The following is a 25,175-nucleotide window of genomic DNA, read 5'->3' on the forward strand; positions in this document are numbered from 1 at the left end:
AGCAGTGGTATCAACGCAGAGTACTAATCATTTCTGATTCTACGTTCTACTTCTGTTTCGTACTTATCGATTTCAAAAGTTCAGAGATTTCATTCTGATTTCAAGTTATTTCAATGATATATATTTTCGTGACCTCGATTTTAAAAGATTTTTTTCTAATTTCAACCGATTTCTCGTGATTTCGATTTTGATTTTATACCGGAGTGCTTCAATAATTTCTTGAATGAATAGCCCCTCGACTTAATGTTTATCGTGGGGATGTTGCTCGGTCGGATTTTTATATCATAGTAGTTCTGAAAAGAGCCGATTGTGCGTGCGTGCGTGCGTGCATGCGTGTGCGTGTGCGTGTGCGTGTGTGTGTGTGTGTGTGTGTGTGTGTGTGTGTGTGTGTGTGTGTGTGTGTGTGTGTGTGTGTGTGTGTGTGTGTGTGTGTGTGTGTGTGTGTGTGTGTGTGTGTGTGTGTGTGTGTGTGTGTGTGTGTGTGTGTGTGTGTGTGTGTGTGTGTGTGTGAAGAGGCGGAGCAGAAAATGTTGTACAATATTTTTCACTCTGCTTTTTTCTCTTCTTTGCTCTTGTTTTTGCAGTTCAATCATATATTTCTGATATAACCAGATATTTGAGATATTTTTTTCGACCATTTCAAATAATATAAAATTGTGAAAATTGCGCGCTATTTTTTTGAAGTAAAAAAATTCTGAATAAATTCAAAGATTAGTTTAAAAGTTTCGCGAAAATTTCGAGAGAAAGAAACGAGGTATTTGGCAACGATGCGTCACAATTTTGGCAGGATTTTGCAAGAGAACATTCATTTGGCTGAGAAATTCAGCCAGGAAGGTGGACGAGGGAGACGTTCTTGAAGGGACTCGGGGCGATAGTTTGAGAAATGGAGTCATCACCAGCGAAACGACCCAGCATCGCCAGGCACTGCGCCCGCAGTAAACCCGCATGAAAGGTCCACTTGTTCGAACTCGTCTCTTCCGCACACTCTCGGCACTGTGACGCCTTGCGCAACGCCTCGACGTACTTCCCCGTTTCCAAATGGCAGCGTCCGATCTCGTGATGCAACCAGGCTCGCGGTACCGGATGATCGACATGGATCGACAGGTTTTCCCAAGCACGAGCGGCGGCCTCCAGATGACCGAAACTGAGATGTACTTTGCCGAGAGTCACGAGAGCTTTTGATAGGAGAACGACGTCCTTGGTTCTCTTCGCCAAGCGCACCATCATGGCGACGTTACTGCAAGCTCGATCATGCCTTCCCAAGGCGATGTGGATCAGAGATAAATATCGATACGCTGGTATTGTGTATCGACGAGGATCTTCCAAACCGAACGATAACGTCAGTAAATCCTCAGCGAATCTCAACGAGGCCTTCATTTTGCCAGCGTTAAAATTAGCTTTCAAATTCTTTAGCATGGCGTTGGCACGATTATTTATGTGCTTCAATATTGTTCTGGATCGAGTCAGTTGGGAGGTTAATGAACCTAGTGCGGGGGAAGTTTTCTGGGAGATCTTCTTGCGGATGTCGAGATATCTAAAAAAAAAATAAAAACATCCTCTCTTTGATCAGAAAATTGAAACTTAATAATATCAATATTTCGAGTCATTAAGAGTGAATTTTTGTGACTTTTTGACGAATTAAACTTCTAAGGCGCAATTAAATTATTGCAATCGCATCATTCGGTTAAATTAAAGTAATTTTTTTTCCGATTTATAAGAGCTTTAATATTCTACAATTTTAATTTTAGATTTTATTTTGAGATGTAATTGCTAAGAAAGAGAAAGAGAGAGGTTTAATCGAGGGGTAGGTCACTAATGGTTATAGTGTACAAAAATTACCCTTGATACGGATTACCTTTAAATTATCTCAGATTACTTAAGATTATCTCAAATTACCTCAGATTATCTGAGGTTACCTTAAGGGACTACATACCAGGTATATAAATATGAAACCGGAATTTTTGTATAGAAAATACACGTTTATTGTATGAAAATGATAAAAAATATTTTATTCGAAATATTGCCCATTGTTAGCTATACATTTTTCCCATCTCTCTGACAATTTGTGGATGCCACGCCAAAAAAACTGTTGCTCCTTTGAGGCAAACCAGTCATCGAGCCATTTTCGTACATTTTCGTAAGAAGTGAAGTGCTGCTTAGCAAGTGCGTGTCCCATCGATGCAAATAAGTAGTAATCGGATGGAGCCAAGTCTGGTGAGTAAGCCGCATGCGAAAGTATTTCCCAACTAAACGCCTCAATCGTTTCCTTGACCGGTTTTGCTGTGTGTGATGGTGCATTATCATGAAGCAAAATCACTTTGTGTTGCCTTTTTTGATATTCTGGTCGTTTTTCACGCAAAGCTTGATTCAAATCGATCATTTGTTGTCGGTAGCGTTCAGTATTAACGGTTTCGCCAGGTTTTAGCAGTTCATAATAGATCACACCCTTCTTCCACGTTCTTCGTTTCTCACGTCAAAATCGCCACTTTTGAATTTTTTAAACCACTCAAAGCACTATGATTTACCAAGAGCATGCTTACCATAAGCTTCGACAAGTATTCGATGCGATTCTGCAGCAGTTTTCTTCAAATGATAACAGAAAATCAATGCTGTCCACAAATCGTAGTTTCCAGGCACAAAATTCGACATGTTCAACGCTATTAAAAACTATGCTGTTGTATGAAACTTATATTGTTGAGTTGAAAATCTTTAGCAGATGTCAAAACAAGAAAATGGCACCAATGACGCGGTTTGACGGTAACTACATTGACAGCTAGGGCCATCTATGGGCAAATTTCGGTTTCATATTTATATACCTGGTACACCTAGCGGTAGGAAAAATAGGGGGAAATTTGACAATTTCTTTTTATAAAAGAAATTTTTTTATTAAAAAATCTCTAGCTACATCTTAAAGTAGGTCCTTAATGTATATTTGGTAAAATTTTCATTAATAAATATTGAAAAATGTACCGTGGAGACGTCATCTCCTGGAAGCTATTTGACGATGCGGTAACCATTGTAGCTCCTCCGATTTTTATCTGAAATAAAAAATCAAAAAATCTTCTTAAAGTATATAAAAAAAGGAAGTTTTTGTCGTAGTCGATTTTTTAAAATGTGATTTTTCGAAAAATGGCGACCATTTGAATGCAAAGATATAATTTTTAATCGATACCTTCGCATTCAAATGGCCGCCATTTTTTAAAAAATCAAAATTTTAAAAATCGGCTACAATAACTTCTTTTTTTTATATACTTTAAGAAATTTTTTTGGCTTCAGATAAAAATTAGAGGAGCTACAATGGTTACCGCTTCGTCGAACAGCTTTCAGGAGATGACGTTCCCACGGCACATTTTTCAATATTTATTAATGAAAATTTTACCAAATATACATTAAAGGACCTACTTTAAGATGTAGCTACAGATTTTTTAATAAAAAAATTCTTTTTATGAAAAAAAAATTGTTAAAATTCTCCCTATTTTTGCTACCGCTAGGTAGGAAATATGTAGCCCCTTAAAAGCCAACTTCACATAGGTCCTTAAGAATACCTAAAATTACCTACAGATTATTTGATATTACCTTTAGATTACCTAGATTTCCTATTAGATTACCCAAGATTACCTGAAAATTCTAAAGATTATTTAGAATTACCAAAAATTACCTTGGATTACCCAAAATTTCCTTTGGATTGCCGCTGAATTACCTAGCCCTTGTACAAAAATTACCTCAGTGACCAACCCTTCGGGTTTAATCTTGAATCTCAAAAGATTGCAATGAAAAATCAGCTTCAGATACATGTATGAAAGATTCTTTGAAGTTAAGATTAATAATGAAATTGGATTTCATCGCGAAATTTTGAAGCACTCTGTGATATCATTTACGTTGATTAATAAGCAAGTTAATTCTACACTTACTTGAAGATATCAGGGATAATCGATAGATTATTACAAGACTTCGAAACATCGCGTGTTTTGAACGCCGAGCTCTCGGGAACTGAAGTTATCTTTGAGATTGCATCATACTTCGTACTCGCCGAAAGCCGCCTCGCCAAGCTCTTCTCCGGATGATTCCATGAATTTATCGTGGCCGCGGTACGTCGTGCCGCCACACTGTGACTGCTGTCATGCGGGCATACAGTAGCCGCTCGATGATATAGCACCAATGCTGACTCATATTCGCCACTGTGCATTTTATGCGGGCAAAATTTTTAATTCTCATTTCTCAATTTTAAATTTTAAATTCTCTTGTTTATTATTGATCTTTTACATTCATGTACAGACGAATTAATATAATATTTAAACTCAAAATTTTATTTAGACAATATTTATTAATAAAGTAATAACTGCTAAATAAAATTTTATAAATTTAAATATTATATATATATATATATATATATATATATAATATATATATATAAATATATATTATATATAATATTTAAATTTATAAAATTTTATTTAGCAGGATATATTGTGTATATATATACAATATATGTAAATATATTTAAAATCTAATTTAATAAAAGCACTTAATAATATAATTCTTTACTCAAAAACCGAATTTTTTATAGAAAAGGGTATAATTACAACATTCACAGTTGTAAGATTATAAAAAAAAATATTGTCTTATTGACAATGGAATTAAATTGCAGATTCTTAAGGATTTTTTTATTGAGAAGAGAGAGAGGGAAGATATATATATATATTTATTTATTTCTTTGTGGTGTTAAAATGTTCATGGATATCCGCAAAAAACTAAACATCGGCCGTTTGTAAAGCGATATTCTCATCAAATGTTCTTTCAAAGAAATGATGTATTGACAATATTTCCGATATTCCTCATGACCTATTTCTCGTAGTAGCCAAAATGCTTGTACTTTAGTGACAATAATGATAGGTTATTTTTTGTAGTAAATTTTAAATTTGAAATGTCTGATATGGCAAAATTATATAAGCGGGCCGTTTTGACGATAACAAATTCGCTTTTCTATAATCTTTTACATAATCCGATAAAAGCTTTTGCAGTTAATGAAAATATAATAAAACGAAATATGAATATCTAATCAATGGAAGAGAAATTTCCATTTTAGCTAAAATATTAATTAAATGAACGCTTTTATCGTCAATTTATTCAAATGCACTTGAGAAATATTCTATAAAATAGAAAATTCTCCAACTTTTTACAGAGAAACTTTTTCATTTCGCATATGTACATGTCGATCAATCTACATCCGTTTAAAATATTGACATCTTTGACGTAACTAAGATAATAGGATTCATGCATCCAGATCAAATTTCCAGTTGAAAATTATAAACGTCAAGCAGCACAATAGGCTTCCCTCTCTTATTGTTACATGCATTCATGATCCGATACAATTGAGCATCCTTTTATACAACGGCATGTAGATATTATTAGGAAAACGGCTAATTTAGGTTTCCATTATAAAAAAAAAAGAAAAAAAAAGATAGTTAACGGGTTAATGCACTTTCGATATAACCCCAAAAATAGCGATCCAACGTGGACTCTCTCGAGACTAGCGTCACACCGCGTCAAATTAACTAAGTTAACCAAAGGTTATATGAAGCGGGACATAAGATTAATATAATACCGTCCCATCTATTTAATATCATTAAATGGATATTGATTACCCTTGGTACAAATCGTCCGCTTGACGATGTAGAGCTTGCGCATACTGACGGTTATTTTCACGCGACAGCCTCGAAACGCTTGGCCTTATCTGAAGACGCGCACGACTCTCCGCATTCTCCACGGTCCGTTTGGTGACATCGAGATCGCGCGCGACGCCATTAAGCTCCCATCTACCAGAAGTAGCCATTCATACCGCCGGTAAGTTTCCTTCTCGGATAGGAGATATCTGCGAATTGTCTTTCGGCCGGAAGTAACTATCGCAACCAATTTCGCTCATTCAAATCGATTCTTCATATAGATATGCTACAAACTACTCTTATGACAGAAATATTATATTAAATTAATTAATTTATTATTATTATATTAAAACAAGCTAAAAATTGTGCAAATTAGAAACTCACACATTGCTTCCTCATCATTTCGCTCACAAAACTTAATCTCCTTAAAGCAAGCGGATTTTTCAATTTTAGCTTCCTCGTAAAGGAAAATATCTCAAAATTTACGACAATTATCGCGTGTACACACATTTCTCAATAAATTCAAAATTTTATAAAAAATGAACCCTTTCACCGATCTTCACAAAATTCAATACCGATCATCCTTTAATAATACTCTATTTATGTAAAAGAATTTAACCCGATATCTAAAAATTTGCAAAAGTTAGAGCGTGTTCAAACATTTCTCAAAAAAATTTAAAATTTTATAAAAAATAAACTTTTTCACCGATCTTAAATTCAATACCAGCCATCCTTTAATAATATTCTATGCATTTTTTTTTTTAATTTAACCCTATAGCTAAAAAATTGCGGAAGTTAAAGGTTGTACATACAATGTACATTCCATACATATATACAGACATTTTTTTAAAATATAATTTTTCAACATTTTGGAACATTCTAAACACATTGGCATAGAAAACTGAAAAAAAAAGTTTGGCACAAAAACAAAGTTTCTTCTATGAAGAAGCAAAAATTATTAATTTCTTAAAAAATTAAATGTTTTCTAATTTAAGTAGAGGAAATATTTTGCATAGGAAGATAATTTTATAAAATAAAACTTGTTTAGTGTGGATATTTTATAAAATAAATACAATTCTTCTAAAAAAGATTAATAATTTTTTGAAAAAAAGATAGGGATATATACCGGGAAAACTAGTGTAACTGCGTAGACTTTCTATCAACTCTTGTATACAAGAAATAATCTATCTTTGTAAACTTCATATGTAAAGCACATTACGTTAGCATCTTGCTTCTCGAATGATCTTAGCTATCCATCTTGTGTTATTCTCGACACATAGTTTCAGAAAAATGCAGCACACGAGGTATGACATGTTTTCTCATATATCGGTCAAATGTCAGATCTTTATATCTCGGAAATATGAAGGCTTTTATTAAATTCCAAAATACGCAATTATAAAAATACAGATGTATTTCATCTATTACATTAAATTTTTCTCTTCTTGTCTACTCAATCAATTATTATATTGTTTCCATGAGCGCGGTTGCTAATTAATTATCTTGCCAATTAACAGTCAGTGTACTGTTACGGTAAAATTACCGTTACTGGAGAATTTGACCGAATGGAGCGGAAGAACCGAAAAGAGAGTGAGATTGGAATTTCAGGCAGTAACGACTGAAAAAGGAAAAAAAAAGAGAAGAGAATTGAAACTGAAGTGTCGGTGCGGTAAAGAGATTTCCGTTACGATGCTTCCGGTAGCTCTTCGGCCAGAAAGTTGCGCAGCTCGGATTGAAAAGGCGCGATGTCGTTATTGGAAAACAACCATACGTCACGGCGAAATGGGCGTCACCAGATGCGAGGATAACGAGAGACGGCGAATAAAAAAAGAAATCATCATATACGCGGTCACGATTAAAATATCGATCGTAGTAAAGTAGCAAGCTGCGACATCGATTGAGAATCCTTAATGTCGTAGTGGAGGCGCGATATCGTCGAAATCCGAGTCTATTTATTCGACAGTGCAATTTCAAAGTTTAATCTTTTAAAATTGCGACAGAAATTTAAAAAATAATATCGCTGAATGAGTTTATTTTTGCGAATATTAAAAAAAAAAATACGCATATACTATCGAACGATTAAGTTTTGAAACTCGCATTTCCAAACGTTTGATCCGTTCGTGCTGCTATTTTAGGGTGTTATTCACAATTCAATACTCAACACGCAAGTTTTAAATTATTTGTTTCAATAGTTAATGAGATATAGTCACGCGAAGTTGTGTTACAAAATTTTATTTAAAAATCGGTGTAATGGAAGGAACGCTTGACAACGCGCCAACATTAAATTCTGCATTAAATTAGAGAAAGTCTCCAATAGAACCGTTACAAATGATTCAACAAGTCTACGGAGAGTCCAGCTATGCATAAAGGTACAATTTCGTGTACTTGCAAACTCGCGCAGCAGAAAGATCACGTGATCGAAATGGACAAATGAGTAACGACGGTGTGGCCGCTAATTCGTCCATTTCGATCATGTGACCTCTTTGCTGCATGAAGTTGCAGCACATGAAATTGTACTTTAAGGTTAAAGCCTATCCACACAAATTGGCATAACTGCATATGCATAGCACAAGTCCGTCTGGACCAATGAGCATCAAAATAAAATCGCCATATTGATTTATATAGCACGCTCATTAGTCCAGAGCCCTCTTATGCTGTGCATATGCAGCTATGCCAATTTGTGTGTGATAGGTTTAAGCGAGGAGCACACACTTTTGCATAAGCGCAAAATTACAACCATAAGGAAATTGATTGGTCCATTTTCTTATGCATAACGAAATTGTGCTCCCCGTTTTAACGTTTCAAAGCTACATAATGACATAAAAAAAATGTGAATTAAATTTTGAAAGGGACTTGCTTCAGAGGACTATCCACAGACTTCTGTATTATATAAAAGTAGGTAGTATATAGGACTATCAGAGCTACTTTGAACAATGGTGGAAACGTTGAAATAAGTGTATCGAATTAGGTGATGACTACTTTGAAGCTTTTTAACTGTCTAAGGTTTGTATGATTAAAAATAAATCTTTTATACAAAAGTCTCGAAACTTAATTGTTCTATAGTGTATATATTAAATGAAACACAGTGTAACACAAAAAAAGAATACTTATTTTCAATTTTTTTACACTAAATACGATTCCAGCTTCTAAATTCCTCCAGCGCATCACAATTTTGAGAAATTTGCAATTGGAGTTGCCAAAGAAGGCTATTTTAATTAGAGTATTTTATAGCTATAGTATATGCAATGTGTTAGAGAAGACTTTATTGCAATTATTTAGAGAAAAGGAATTTATACCGATTATGATGAATAGAATATTCATGATTAACATATGAGATAAATGTTTATTCTCTTTGTGCTCGAAAAAAGTTATTTTTTGTTGAACTGTGTAATATAACGTATCTTTTTTGTTATGTATGCAAATTATAAAAGAGCAGAATTTTAAAATGTGGGATTCTTTAAATAAGTTGTCTCCCCTCTAGTGACAAATAAAAATTGCAAGTAATTTGTTCGACAAAATCCATAGTTTTTAATAGCCACTAGCAAGATGAACGAATACATTAATACCGTAATGACGCTTATTAATAGTCTTTTATTAGTAATCTTGATTATCCAGTGATAATTTGTCTCGCAATGGATAATGCCGGGCGAGCAATGCAACAAAAATATTTGCATTTTCTCGTGAATCGATCATTCGAATTCTTCGAAATTCATGAAACCCGGCCGCTTGTGAGACGGGGCGTATTGCTTCAACAGAACGATCCTGGCGTCCCTTTCCGGATCCTTCGGCGGACTGGGCAATATGGTCCTTCGCATGCAGGGCATTTTGAACTTTCGATCGATCGGCTTGCAGCCCGGCATGACGGAAAGTCGTCTCTCGGCAGGCACGACGTTCATACGCCGCCACAGAAAATCCACCTCCCCCTTCATCTCCTTCGGCATCAGCTCGAGGATAAACTGCTGCCTGGCAGTGACGTCGTCAAAGTCGCCGATCCGCTCTACGTCCAGTTCGTCCACAGCTTTTATGGCCCTTTCATAGAAATCTATCTGTGAAAACGTTATGAGATCGGCTCTTGAATTAACCGCGTTTCTCTAAACGGGAAATCCCTTTGCCTATTCCTACGTCAGCGGCTCGATTGTGTCGCGTTGTAAAAGGAGAGAATTGCTCTCGCGAAAGAGACTCGTTTGTCTTTATAAAGAGAATGCATTTTCGAGAAGTGATTTTTTTTCCTTTTTTACGATATGAAAAAAACTCTGGCGGCGAATAACTGGAATGCATAGCGTTTGAATAAAAAGAAGAAACAAACTCTTCAATGATTGTTAACATGTTTAAAGAAATATAACAGAGGCCAAAACTGTTCCGAGAAAAATCACATTTTGCTCTATCAACAGATATAACGTGACCCGTCATAACACAGATCTGCATGATTTTGCGATCTGGAAAAAAATAATAATTTCCTATAGTTTTTTGTGCGCTGAATCCAAATTCGCAAGGCAAAATGGCCTATCGTGTCAGGTTTTTGAGAAAAATGCGACCTCCCAAAAAACGCGTTTTTTAAATTGCGTTTTGAAAATTTGTAGCAGACGAATCCGATGTGCAAAAGACTTCAGATAGGGCTTAAAGCTCTGTAAAGCTCTGTCGTATCATGCCAAGTAGAATGATTGCTCCATTGATCATTGCTAATAGTAACAAGCTCAATAGTGAATTTAATAAACGAGAAGATTATATTTTGTAAAAAATTATTATTTTTCGAAAATTGTTTAAACAATATTTATTTTTAACAAAAAACATTTTTAGTGCGATTAGGCACTTTTAATCTCATGTATTGAATCTGTGATTAAAATTTTTACTGTTTGCAACGGTTTTGCAATCGGACTGCATGGGGCAGGCATTGTACTTGACAGTGCGACTACATCTAAAAACAAAGCGCGCTTGAAGTTCGATGGTATCTGCGGTGAAAAATTCGATATTTTTATATTAAAGTACAATGTTCAAGCTTTTATTTGAGCCTTGTCTGAAGTTTGTTGCATACGGGGTTCGTCTGCTACAAATTTTCAAATATGATAAAAAACATGTTTTTTGAGGTTTCAACCACACTTTTCTCGAAAATCTGACGTGATAGACTATTTTGCCTTGCGGATTTAAATTTAGCGTACAACAAGCTATAGAAAACTACTTGTTTTTTCCAGACTGCAAAAAAGAATATAAAATTATGCAGATTTGTGTAATGCTTCGATGAACGTAATTCGCGCGCAGTGTTCTAGACATAGGTCATTAAAAAAAATTTAAATTGCCAAGACGCGCGTTGCTTCAAAGAAAGAATTAAATTAATGCAAATTATGAAATGTCGCGATCGAGTAAAGATTTCTTCGACATTACGAACGAATCCATATTACTCGCCACTTTCCGAGATATCTTTTTAGACCCGCGAGACAATTTTAAATGATATGTAATCTGGTATCGATCGGTAGAACAAATTCGAAAGCGACGCTGTTACGAGCTCGTGTTGTCGCAAAATTGTGATTTTATGATTTTATTTTTACCAGATAATCGATACCAAGTTTTTTGGCGCACGCGAGCGCTAAAACTGCGGCGTCTCTCGCCTCGTTTCGATTATTCTGATGAATCTCTATTCGCAGTATCAGATGATCGATGTTCAAGACCCACTCTTCGCAGTCCGCCTTCTGCGCTATGTCGCGACCCTTTTTCGCGTAGAATCTGGCCAAATCGAAGCGATGAATGTCGATAAGACACTTGCAAAATTCATGATGCAGCCAGGCAAGTTCGAGAGGCGTGGATGCCATGGCTAATCTCCTACTCTCCAGGTCGCAAATATTGAAAGCATTTTTCGAATATCAATCAATTAGATGTAAATTATGATAGCAGATTAATCGCGTACAACATAAATTCTATGCATAAACTATCTATTTATGATGTTCATAAATGTTATATTACCTTATTGTATAATTGTATAAATCATTATTATAATTGTGCGTGTATGCTATAAATAGAGAGATAAAAAAGCAGTATATTATTTTAAATTATTTTAAAAAGGAATGTGAGCTCTCTCTCTCTCTCTCTCTCATAAAAAATATATGCCGACAAAATAAAATTTAGAAATATATGAAACGCGAGAAATTAATGTTTCGAAAAAATTGATATTGCTTCTAGCGTAATGTAAATAAAAAATATCAAAATTTTATATACGTATAATTCTATTCGTATATAAACATGCGCACAAGAGTTTCATAAGATATTCTACTATATCCTTCTCAAAGAGGAGTTGCTTATGAATAAATTATGTACCTACGAAACATTTTCAGCGTCTCCTTCGGATTCACAGTCGACATCCATGCGAGATCGCTGTCTCGTGGCAATGTCGCAACTCGTATTCCCAAATGATGTTTCAAATATCTCGTTTTCAATTTCTCGTTGTCCAGACACATCAAGTTACGCGTGCCAATGTATACCCATGCCACCATTTTATACAGCGCGTCTAGGCACTTTCGCTTCAGTGGAAACATCTTGTCCGAGTACGAATCAAATTTATTCTTGATACGATCGATGAGTCTGATGTAAATAGTAAGACGGAATTTTGTAAACTGTATTACAAAGTTTTATGACATTTTACCTTTGAATATTCTAAAAATATAAAATTCGACAAATATTGCATTCTGATTTCTCAACGAAGGAACATTCGAAATATTGCATATGTATCGACAATTCATCTGACTTGAAAAAGGTAGGATAATCCTTGGTGATCTTCGCGACGTGCACGCGGTGCAACAGAAAATCCGCTTCTAAGACGATGATGTTCCTGCGCAATTTTCGCTCGCGTTCAATCATCATTTTCCGTCCTTTCGAAATCTTCCGTCGCTGGAAGAGCAGAATGTAAAGCGGTCGTCTCATTCGGAGAAGCTCCTGCAGATTCATCGCGTTTCGATGGCACGTACTCGCGAGAGCAAGCAGCTCGGCAGTCGAGATCTTACTAGGTGAAACCACGATTTCCGGACGGCTCACAATCTTCTCGAGAAAATCCTTGTCGATCGTCAAGCCACCCATATCCATTTTCGCTATGACGCGTTGCAGTCTTCTCATCTGCGCTTGACGTTGCACTTCCGGATCGTTTACTTTAAATCTTGCCTTATCCTCATCGATACCTACGATTAAAGCCAATCCACTATAAACAAACCGATAAACAAAATTTTTCTTCTTTTTTTTATAACAGTATATTTAGTACTAATACTTTAACACTAATAAATTTTTTAAAAGAATGTAATTATTTTCCTAAATTATAGCACTAAAATGTATTGGCTTCATACTTCCCATATAGCATAGAACATTGCAATTACATTGCAGCAATGTTACAATCTTGCAAGTTGCAATGAAATATTGTTGAGACATTATTGGAATATGGAATTGTAATATTTTATGAGAATGTTACAGCAACATTTCAAAAACATTACAAAAGAAAGTTTTTGATAATCGTTACTTCGTTCGTTTACCACTATGTGGCGCGCGTTGCGTTATCCATCCCATATTTAAATTTTAATCACGATGGTTATAAAGCTTGCAAAAAGCGGTTAGTAATATTAAAGGTATAATAACTATTTTTATCAGATTAATTTGTCTGATACAATCCCAACACAGGAAATTCAGATATTGAATTGAGTGTTCAGAAATCGGACAAATAAGTATCCGAAAAAAGTTAAAATTATCCGTTTATTGTCTACTTAAGATATGGAGTTTAATATTTATATAAATAAAATTTTAATTTTTATGAATTAAATTATTTAATCATTATCAATTTCTTAAACTTATAAATAATTTATAAAATAGCGATGTTAATTAGATAACAGAAAATTGTTTAATAGTTCCCATTTTTATATAAAAGCAAAAATTTGATAATAATTTTTTAATATGCAAAATGCTTCAAATTTAATAGATAAACTTGGAGAATATATAAAGACATCCAAGAGAGACGAGAAAAAAATTCGTTGTAATTGCGTAAATTCACAATTTTTTTTCTTATCTCTCTTGGATGTTCTTATATGCTCTCAAAGTTTATGTATTAAATTTGAAGCGTTTTGAATATTTGTAGCAATGTATTTAAATATTACAAATACATTGCACCGTAACATTACTGTAGTCTTACATTGAAATATTTCTGAGGGCGGACATTTCAACGTTGCCGCAAGCTTGCAGTAACATTGCAGAAACATTTCGCAACTTCTATGCAATATTACAATGTTTCAATGTAAGATCTATGCAACGTTTTTGCAATCTTTCGGTGCTGTATGGGTTACCTTATAATTACTTGGATTAATTTCATAGCGGTAAAAGATTTGATAAGAAACAAAATATTTTCGTGCTTTATTCTAGCGAGAAAATTGAATTTCTCCTCGTAAGAGTCGCAAAACGCTATTCTACGAGAAGACTCTTTTCTCACCTTATCATCTCTTGAGGATGAATAGCGACGAGATTTATTCTAAACACACAATACACACCTTCGAACTCGTCTTCCTCTACCTCGAGCCTGCCGATCAGAAGCTCACGGTGCTCGCACAACCGTTGTATCCACGGATATAGCAGCAGGAGTGCCATAGGAGACGTATTCCGGCCGATACAGTCTTCAACAGTCTCGTTCGCCTGATAGACACCGTGCTCAAAGGTCATCCCGTGCCGTCGCATGCCTTCGTAGGCGTGAGCCAGGCTGGAACCGAACTCACCGATCTGGAAAAGCGCCTCCATCCGCATCTGCCGTGCTTTGTAATGACCGGGATCTGCAGCCGAGATACGAGCGTAGAGATCAAGCGCCCGGTATTTTATCAAGCGAAAGACAATTAATCGATGCTATGCTTAAGCGAGTTTATCTCTGATACGGTTCTTTACAGGATAAACACATTATTCCATAAATTAAACATGTAAACAAACGAAATTTGAGGAAGAAAAATTCTGAATAAATTGTAAACAAAAATGTTACAGTCATAAACGTAAAAAGTAGAAATAAAATAAATAGAAATAATTAATAATAATTATTAATAATTGCAATGAAGCGTACCAAGAAAGTACAGAGAGCATACCGTTTTATATTTCATAAAATTTCTCGCAACCGTATACCTATTTTCATACATTTCTCCGACAATTTTTCCGCGGCAACGTATCTCGTGTGTTTGATGAGCATTCTACAGAGACCGATTAACGTTCTAAGGTCCTCGACCGATTTAGATGCCTTCTCGAAATAATCTATGGCCAAAGGGTATCTGCCCAGACTGGCCAGTCGATAGCCCCATTCACGATAAAGAATAGCCTCCCTGAAGATTTCGGGAGCTTCTTCTCTCTTCGACACTGACATGACGATTTATTGAATCTTTTCAAGAAGAAAAAGTCATAATTCACGTATAGCGCATTGCCAAAAATTAATATTGTCTCATTAAAGAATAGATAATTCTAAATAAGAAAAAGGAAAATTATCAAGAACCTACCTATATCTCTCTTTAAAACAATAAATTTTTCTGACGTAATGTACGAGAGAAATATCGAGACTATAATAAAATCTTATAGAGTTAATTTTCACATAATTGCTTTTTTTATGTAATTAACATCTTTTAAATTACATTTACATAATTCATTGGATGTATATCACAATCTTTGGCATTAGATGACATCCAGACATGGAAAATGGATGGTATATATTATGTGAAGATAGACGAATACGAATGAAGATACATTATAGATGTTACGCGATATTCCGACTCTCGTTAAATTTCAAAATGTAAGTCAAGGTGGAATGTAATTTGATACAAAGTATTATATATTGTGTTAAATTCAATCTGTTTCCATATTTACGAATCTATATCAATAGTGTGTAGGTAATATAGCACAGTCTATCAGATATAACGATTTAATGACTCTTATTGAATCGATTAGCAATGTTATTAAAATATATCAAATTATCAGGATTGGGAAAGTTACTTTTTATAAAAATAGTTCATTACCGTTCTTTTTCTAAAAAGTAATTTGTTACCGTTATTCGTTACCAAGTTTAAAAAATAACTCTTTACCGTTACCGTTAATCAAAGGCCGTGTTCAAAAATTTACTGCCAATACTAGAAATCTAGTATATATGTTACATGTACTATAGATTGTCCTATACTGGCAATGAATTTTGGGACACAGCAAAAAAATTACGAGTTGTTATAATTTCCGTTATTTTTTTTATATACAATACAAACTTTACATACAATTTTTTTAACACAATATAAAATTAAACACTAAAAATGCACACTAAACACTAAAAATTTTTAAACATTATTTTATATGTGCTATTCGCCTTACAAAATAGAAAGAAACATGATATTAAAAAGAGTTTCCAGTAGTTTTCATGTAATGCTGCATTCCAACACTCTTATCAATATGTTCCTTTGTATGAAAATTATGCCGAATAAAATCGAAAAATGTAAGGATAAAAGTAACTGTTGAAGTCGTGATTCATTACTGAAAAATGTAACAAAGCTACTTTTCCCGTTGTATAAACAAAATTTATAACACCGTTACCTTTAAAGTTACCGAAAAAAGTAATTGTAATGGTATTACAAGTAACATATTACTTCCCGACCCTGCAAATTATGATTATTTCCTTTTACATAAGAGAATATACGTCACTTTAAAAGCGAAATTTAAAATGTATTTACAATTGTCGTTTTTAAAAGGCAACGTCAAAGATAGTTGCTATTCCCGAAACCAGATCGCTTTTCTCTTCGCTCTTCCCTCATTGGAAAATTATCGTTTGAGTCTCGTTTCAATACCAGCAGTACCAGCGTTATACACAACGACAAGTACCACAAAGGCCATTACATACATTGTAGTATATTTAAAAATGAAAACAGATTACAGCTACGGATTGATTCTCGAAAACTGCGAGGAAATTGGATACAAGAATTTTTTAGTTATCGCTCTTTAAATATCAAAGAGAATATTCAACAAAATATTTCCGAAATATTTTGCGTTCGTATTCATGAAAATTATTAAGTAAGAAATTAATCATCGCGCACGCGCATTTATTGTCAAAAACTGCTAAATACTTCAAATTATGCAAAACTAAAAAACGTTGAAGGAGTTTCTTAGAAAAGCGTTTGTAACGCAATAGAGTGTCTTTTTCTCTTAAAGATTGTATGAATTTATTTTTATCAATATTATACAGAATGTCCCATTTTAAAAGTTCCACCCTCATAACTTTTCAGGATCGACGTTTGAAGGAAAACAACTCCGATAAAAGTTGTAGGGAACAAAGGGGGCTATCTAATGGTGACCTTGGATTTGACATTAAAGATCAATTTCAAGGTCATTTGAAGGTCAACTTCCGTTTTTTAAGTGAAATCCCCTATTTTTCATTACACATTCTTGTAGCTTATCTCGAGAGCTTTGCAAAACACTATAATAAAGTATTTTTTTTATTAAGTACTTTTTAAGTTATTTTATATTTTAATCTTACATATTTTGATATAAAAAATTAAATATCTCGTAAAATATATAGTTTTCGATAATCTTACCGTAATACTTCTATGTACAGAATAATGAGACAAATCAATTATATATTATATATTATATGTTAAAATAACGATTATTGTCATTGCGATTGATAAACAATATTACATTTTCAGATTTCTACAAATCAATCAAGACGACTCCTTGTAAACGCGGACCATCGGATTAGAAGTGTCCTCGAGATGCGGTGATGGCTTTGTTGTATAGGTTCGCGCAGCTGCACGATCGCAGTGGCACGCGGGTCTTCTCCTTCGTCGTCACTAGGACCGTCGTGCGCGATCCTGACAGGGACGTCACAAGTAAGGAACTAGTATGCGGTTTCCAGAGGTGGGCCGTCGCTTTCTCGCGCGGGGAAAAGGTAACTCGATCTATACGCGTCTTGCTCCATTAAGGCTAATCATCAAAATCATGAAATGTAATTTTCTTCACAAAGACTGATGCCCAGGCCCCATTGAAAGTTTCTAAAGGAACCTAACCTCATTTTGGTAAATTGAAATATTAATATTTTGTTATAAAAATAAATTTTTTATCGTCTACATTATAAAAAGTGATTCTAAATAAATGATAAAAATTATAGGAGATGATTCTTTGTCGAAAATTAAAGGGGAGGGGGGAGGGTTTTTCATATAAACATATACTCTTATATCCATCAGTGAGAAGTTACACTCCTTCAAAAGGGACGTGAAAATTAAATTTGTATTATTTTTTCAAATTTCGGACAAAAAATGAAATTCGGTGAACATTTTCCAAAAAAGATACTTATTAATATCTTTTTAATCCTTCCGTATCGTTATAGAGAGATGAAACCAACCAATCTCTATTCAATTTTTTATTAGAACTTTTTAACGGAGCAGAATGTGATTATCTAAAAATATGCGTTAGAAAGCTTGAGTCCTTTAAAAACTTTTTTATTTCTCTTTTTTTTGCGTAAAATCAATCAAGTTTTCAACAAAAAACAAAAAAAGTACATTATCACAGCATATACACAGCACAGTGCTAAATGGCATAGGTGTCGAGTTAGTTTCGAGAAGTTGAATTTAAAAATAAAAAAGCAAATAAAACAAGATTATAGTAAATGTTGGGAAAAAATGGGGTAAATATGCATAAAAGCTAGGTTAAACCTCATCGATTTTATCGCCACTTCAATATGTTGTAGAGAAGCTTTTTCTGAGTAATTCCCAGCAAGAAAAAAGTGAGGAAAAGCATTCGTTTAGAAGATATAATAAATTGAAATTTCACAATATTTTAATGCTTTTTTTGAAATATTATAAATTAAAATTAGGAACAGTGATATTTGTGTACGTTTTATTTCTCGCAGAGGACGTAGGAAATGTTTTTGTTTACATTTACGAGATAAATACAGGGTCATAGATGGGTTATATAACGTAATCCAAACCAAATTTTAGTTTTAAATCAGAAATAGGTTTGTGGGTTTAGAGGTTATATCTTCCGGAAGTGGAGCCACCCGTAGGGAGTGAGGGGGGGGGGGCGGAACCCACTGCATCCACGCATATACTTTCCCATCAACAATCAAAAATTTTCCCATACAACAATTGTGGGGTGGACCTCGCTTCATGTTGTAAAGTATATGTGGACACAGTGAGTTTCGCCCCACGGGAGGGCTCCACTTGCGGAAGATATAACCTAACCCAAACCTATTTCTGATTTAAAATTAAAATTTGCTTTGTATTACGTTATACAACCGAAATTCGGGGTGAGGGTGCAGGGGAAAGGGCCCTGCTTTTCCCCCGTCCATGCGTTAAAGTCGTAAGCTTTTTTCAATAAAAAAATAATAGATTACTACAGCACACACAAACTTTAATGTCAAACTTTAATTTGTCATATCTTCTAAACTCTAAACGAATGCTTTCCCTCACTTTTTTCTTGCGGCGAATTACTCATTGTCAGAAGAATCTCTCCTACAACATATTTAAATAGCGATAAAAAAATGATCGGTGACGTGTAACCTTTTATGCATATTTACCAAAAATGGAACAAAAACAACATAAAATTAAAAAATAAAAACCTAATTTTTATCTTCGTTTTTGGAGGAGTGTAACTTCTCAGGGATGGACAAGTATACGTTTATATGAAAGATCCATCTTAATTTTTGACAAAGAATCATCCCCTAAAATTTTTTGCACTTATTTATAGAATCATCCTATATATATACTACAATATATAGTTGCGAAGTGGATCCCCTAACCGAGGCAGAAATATTCTATTTTAAAAAGTTATTGTCAATAGAGATCAAAGTTATTGTCAATACAGTTATTGACAATAACATATAATTACATATAATTACAATTATTGTTTACAATAACAATTATAGTTATTGTTTTAAAAGTTATTGGATGCTGCAATCACGTTGCCACGATCATTTGATAAAGCTTGAGTTACGGTCACGTTCATGGCTGCCGTATTCCAAACGAAGCTACAGTCAATTTATCAATTCGAATCCAGAAAAAAGATGAGGATTCCAAGTGAAAACATGCATTTTTGTAATTTTTAATACTTTTTAATTGAATAAAACATTAGCGTTATTTGTTGATGTACATTTTCTTTTGTGTTGATTATTTCTAGAATGGGAAGAGAATCCACTTTCACATACTTGATATATAATAGTTAGGGAACTTTAGTTTAGCAAACAAATCTTTTCTCGTTCACCAAAAAGAGATAAAAATGGGCATCACTCTTTCTAATTAACTTTTAATAATAATAAAATCTATTAAAAATTAATTCTTTCTCTTGTATGTGAATAACTATTGTATTATTTTGAATCTCCTTTGGCGTTTTGATCCTCAAGTATTTTGGTGTTAATTTAAATTTATCTTAAAAAAAAAATATATATATATATATAGTCCCACCAAAAATTATCATCTCCTTTTATTTTTTTAAATAAAATATTTTAAATTAAAAGAGATAGTGCATTGAAGATTAACGTATGTCATGTTGTTATTTGATCATATTACTCGAGTCAGAAATTGACCATATTGTAAGGGCGAAAATGAAAAGGTAGGCGCCATCCGCGATATTTTAAGCCGATAAAACTCGAATAATATAAAAAATATTTATATTAAATTGTACATCGTTGTATTCGGTTTTAAACAGCACTACAATTTTTATTGTGTCGAATTCAGTTTGAACCATTTAATTTGATATATATTTGTTATGGTCTATCTCTTTTAATTTGAAAGATAAAAGGAGATGACCACTTTTGATGGCACAATCTGTATATAATACAAAAATAAATAGCGAATTTCGCGTGCCGTTATTACTCGATTTGATCCTTTCCAAGGTCCTGGGCGTATACCTGGTATGGCGTGGCGCATCAAGAAATCTGCGCGTATACGTGGACTTTACGTTCACGCTGCTGAATCGAGAGCATTTCTCTATGAACGAGAGCTTCTCCGGCAAGCGGGTCAAGTTCACTTACGAGGCACCGGCCCAAGGCAACCGCAGCTACATCGCTGTGGCAGATCTCTACAGCCGTAATTTCGCCGACACAAACGGCGAATTTCAGCTGGAGTTATCCATGGCGAATGTGCGGACGGTATACATGACCGAAGTCAGAATGCCGACATCGGTATTCTCGGCCGGGCAGACGAAGCCGAGCAAGCTGGAGACCGACTACTTCGCGTTCGGCGGTTTCGACTGGAATCTGGTCATCTATCCGCACGGCAAGGACACGGACGGCTCCCGCGTCCAAGACAGCCGCGTGAGTGTCTATCTCATGAGATTGTCTGGATTCGATCATCGATGCAGAGTAAGATACAGCCTGGCCCTCGGCGAGGGCGATAGACGGATCGACTCGGGACAGATCGAAGACATCTCCGACGCCGAGGGCTGCGGCTTCGGCTGGCACACTCGGGTCAGGTGGTCCGACATCGCGCACAAAGGCACACTTCGCGTGTCGCTCGAGATGCTCGAGGCAAGAACCATCTGCGAGATCGCGGTGCAGGCATTGGGCTCGTCGGTCCTGCCAGCTGCGCCCTGCTACGATCGCGACAAGCAAGCTTGGGCCATACGCGCTGATCTCAATTCGGATACCGTCAGACTGCACTTGGTGTACAAAGACATCCACAATGTGCCGAGAAATCATTTAAGGTATATTAAATTATTATCTTTTTTAATCGTAAAAGATCGAAGAATTATATACGTCTATATTATACATATATATATATAGCACATGATCTATTAAAAGTGACACTAATAATATTATCATAAAATAATATTTTATGATAATAAAGTATTATTAAAGAATAGGATAATTTTTTCCTAGGTAAATCGAACATTCAAAAAATGTCATAAAGTAAAGATATCTACAATAAAAGATGTTTGAAAAACGCTAAATCGAGACGTTTTTTGTCTGGATAGGTACGTTAGTTGGTCAGCATACCTGCTGAGGGGCGAGGGACCAAATGTCGCGGCGATTGGATTGCCCGGCGAACCGTTCAGCCGCTACTATGTTCAAGAATCCGTCGATGAGGGTATCATCATGGAGACTAACGTGGATATGAACGAGGTGAAGGAGAATCACTGTCCATACCTCACAGACAAAGGACAGCTAAGAATCCGAATAGAATGGAACGAGAGTCACTTGCTTTTCCAGGCGACCTATCACAAGTACGACGATGTCTGTCGCGTGCACAATCAGCAGATGCGACGCGAAATCATGTCGCTGCAGGCAGAGAACTATAGTCTCGAGCGGCAACTCTTCAGCTACCAAAAGAGTCTGGCGTACGCGCAGGCGCAACAACAGCAGCAACAGCAGCATCAGAATCAGCAACATCACTCGGTGGTGGGTCATCAAGGCCATCTAGAGCGATCAGCGTCTAGTGACACCGAATACGCTTGACAAGTAGAATGCGAGTTATCAAAGTCACCAACACCACCAAGTTGTCGACGTCAGCTGCCGGCGACGACGACGACGACGGCGGTGCCGGAGGACGACCAGCGAGTACATCAGAACCTGGTCAAAATGATGGACCGGCGGCTGAGCAACGTGCAGTTGCAACAGCATCTCTACGAGGAACAACGACACCGTCATCGACACAGCAATGGCAGCAGTGGTGTCTCTTCGTCCAGACGGAGCATTGATCGCAACGGCCAGGAGCATCGTCGCAGCATCCTGCAGCAGCCGAGGTCCAGCGTCGGCGCCAAATCCAATGGCGGAGGAAGCGTAGGCGGCGCTTACGAAAATCAAGTCGCGGGCAACAACGATCGGTATGCCGGTTATTATCTGGGATATGTCGGCCAAGCGGCGCACAAGCGACGCAGGACCACATTCTGGGAGACGCTGACTGGTCTGGTGTGTTCCTTGGGCGCTCTGGCCTCCAGAGCGGCGAAAATGGCCGCTAGACGGGGCGATCCTCTCTGAGGGTACGATCGACGACCGAGGACTCGACGCAATGATCGCTGTTGCCGGGGGTGGGCAAATGCGCGGGAATGTAATGTGAAGCTCGTTGGGATGCACATACAGCGCGTTCTGTCTTCTGTATGTCAGTGCAATATCTCCCACCGAACCGATCGAAAAAATTCTATAATCTTGATATAAAGCCACGTGGTGTATGCAACATTTTTTTACATTTATATATCTCTCTAAAAATTAAAAGAGATATATTTTTTCTCTTTTTTGACTAATCTTATTGCTGTTCACATAATTTCTTTTTTAATTTAATTGTAAACGCGCGACGCAGGATAATAGAAGTTAAAATTAATTTGCTTTAATTAAATTTTCTTTGATATAACATAATAAATCGTATCAACGAAATTGCAAAAATTTATCTGAACTTTATTGTTTTCTTGATATATTATCTTACGAGATTTTTTTCTTATTCTCATTATACATTGAAAATATCTTACTATCTTTTAAAAGACATATTGGGGAGATATATGCAACGCAAAAAAATGCGTTGTACGCGCGCCGTACATTCTCCTTGGCCAGTTTTCATGCAAGTGCATGCGAATGGTTTCTGTTGAATCTCTTGAATGATTCAAGAGATCACCGATTTTATGAGACAGAACGTCCCGTATACATGTAACGTGGGAACGCGATAGGGAGCAAAATAAAAAGGGAAAGAGAATCGTAGGGAGAGTCTAGGATCGTATTCGATTCTACATCTACGCACACATACACACAAACACAGAGATCTAAAAACGCGAACACGAATCTATACACGTACATACGCGAACACAAATCTATCTACTTGTCAATTTACTAAAGAACCTATTTTCCTCTAAAGACTTTTTTCACCTATTGTGTACATCGCCATGGAAATAAGAGGATATGCGCGTTGGCACATAGTCGCCAAGCCAAGTAACAATACTGTAATTATCGTAGTACGTATATCAAACAGAATTAGAGTACAGTTAATGTTATATAAGCGAACAAATTCCAGAAAAGAGAAAAAAACAAGAGAGAAAAAAAAGAGAGAAAACACAGACTCGTACTTTTTTGGAAGCCCTCAAAAGGCCGCTTCGTATAATGCCATTGCTGTGCGAATTAAGTTCACTCAAACGCTTTAGACTTTGTCTTCTTCAAATTGATCTTTTTACTATGAACGTTGGAAACGCCATCGTTGCATAACTCCATTTATGCAATATTCCATTTTATCGCTACTTGCCGTATAGATATTTAATGGAAAATTGAGCTTCTATTAATTCTGAAACGACTATCTGAGATATATATGGATTAATAGGAATTATATAATAAAAATAGATTTTTTCCAAAGCTGAATCCATTTCATATTTTTATAATTGGAGATTGGCTTATAGATATTTGTGTATGTCATTTTCTTCCTTATAAATTGCAACAAGTTTAACTTATAAATTGATACAAAAAATTAATTTCTTTTTAAATAAAAGTAAATTTCTTGGTACGTCTTGGTTCTTTTTTTTTTATCCATCTTCAGTATGGATATAAATATGTAAAAATTATCTGGGATGATGCATGGCTTCGTGTAGAAGTCACTGACTGATAATCGGTAGATCCAAAGTTCGAATCCGTTCGAACATTATCCCCCATATGCCTCTCCCGCCCAGAATGGACGGCTAAACTGAAAGATGTGTCATCGGTATTTCACACCCCCCGAGACCCTGACCTTAGATTAGTATCTTTTTACGTATCAAATATTTTAACAGCACAAAAAATGTGTGTCATTACATCATTACATTACATTACATCAATATTAAAAAAAAATAATAATAATTTTTTTTTTATTTTTTTATGAGAAAAGTAAAATACAGTATTAATAACGCAATACAAGAATATAACTTCAAGAATCAGAATTACGATTTATACGTTTATAGAATATAAGCTCTCTGAGCATTCCTTTCTTACTCGGTCATCTTTCAAAGAAATCAATCAATCTATCTCGTACACATCACCCGACAATTAGGACATTTGAATCAAAAAACGATGGCGTTATACGCAGCTTGTAAGCACAGACTGCATCTGCCTTTCGTAGAAGGTTAAACAATCAGGGTAAAAAAGAAAAACAGAAACAAACAAATCATTCTTCCACTGTTACCTATAGTCATGAATTTGATGTCGTTGGGACTATCACGGAATCCGTCTATTTATTTTTTCCAAAGACTCACCTTGTTCTTACTTACGCTATTACTAGTAATCCAAAAGAGATCTTCGGCGAAGTGCATCGCGCTCTCGTGTCTCATCTAATTTCCTATTTGTCGCGTACTGCCGTCGAGTATTTTAGAATTAATATCTCGGTGTAAACGTTTCGCGACGTTTCGTAGCCTAATCGTGCACGCGAGCAACTGGCGCCGATATAATTTCCTTCTTATTTTTCAACAGTATCGTATCACTCGCGCCGATAAAATTCCATTTGGGATGAAAAATTATTACGCAAGAAGACGAAGAATAGCATTCGAAACTTGAAAAGTGTTCTTTTTCCTTCATGTTTATTTCAGAGTTTTTAAAGGCGTCTCTGCAATGCGTACTATGCA

At 35.5% G+C, this 25,175-nt stretch overlaps 3 protein-coding genes across 5 annotated transcripts in view; 1 reads left to right on the plus strand and 2 right to left on the minus strand.

The window, feature by feature from the left end:
• The window catches only part of LOC138945051 (outer dynein arm-docking complex subunit 4), a 6,416-nt gene extending 583 nt beyond the window's left edge, over positions 1 to 5,833 (minus strand). Inside the window, exons 1-3 of the mRNA XM_070316234.1 lie at positions 5,646 to 5,833; positions 3,912 to 4,178; positions 828 to 1,534 (exon numbers count right to left, since the gene is read on the minus strand). Coding sequence (XP_070172335.1) covers positions 828 to 1,534; positions 3,912 to 4,178; positions 5,646 to 5,833 — 1,162 coding nt within the window. The remainder of the gene's footprint in view (positions 1 to 827; positions 1,535 to 3,911; positions 4,179 to 5,645) is intronic.
• Positions 1 to 22,065, plus strand: part of LOC138931925 (uncharacterized) — a 93,988-nt gene extending 71,923 nt beyond the window's left edge. For both annotated transcript variants that reach the window (XM_070293210.1, XM_070293209.1), the window contains 3 exons: positions 17,324 to 17,565; positions 20,506 to 21,314; positions 21,585 to 22,065. In XM_070293210.1, coding sequence (XP_070149311.1) covers positions 17,398 to 17,565; positions 20,506 to 21,314; positions 21,585 to 22,065 — 1,458 coding nt within the window. In that variant the 5' untranslated portion in view covers positions 17,324 to 17,397. The remainder of the gene's footprint in view (positions 1 to 17,323; positions 17,566 to 20,505; positions 21,315 to 21,584) is intronic.
• On the minus strand, positions 9,350 to 15,015 carry LOC138932104 (outer dynein arm-docking complex subunit 4). Of its 2 annotated transcripts, XM_070293680.1 has the most exons (6): positions 14,781 to 15,015; positions 14,168 to 14,443; positions 12,394 to 12,820; positions 11,967 to 12,230; positions 11,204 to 11,474; positions 9,350 to 9,706 (listed from the first exon to the last, which is right to left on the minus strand). In XM_070293680.1, the coding sequence occupies exons 1-6, from the start codon at positions 15,013 to 15,015 to the stop codon at positions 9,350 to 9,352; spliced, it is 1,830 nt and encodes a 609-aa protein (XP_070149781.1). The 2 variants fall into 2 exon arrangements, 1 of the variants encoding a protein (XP_070149781.1); XR_011446734.1 differs by lacking the exons at positions 9,350 to 9,706; positions 11,204 to 11,474; positions 11,967 to 12,230; positions 14,781 to 15,015 and having other exon boundaries at positions 12,809 to 12,840; positions 14,168 to 14,234.
• Positions 22,066 to 25,175: the final 3,110 nt, after the last annotated feature.

The sequence above is a fragment of the Polyergus mexicanus genome, unplaced genomic scaffold, assembly GCF_030449975.1.
Source record: "Polyergus mexicanus isolate NDT 795.1 unplaced genomic scaffold, iyPolMexi1.0 SCAF_3, whole genome shotgun sequence".
NCBI classification, from domain to species: Eukaryota; Metazoa; Arthropoda; class Insecta; order Hymenoptera; family Formicidae; genus Polyergus; species Polyergus mexicanus.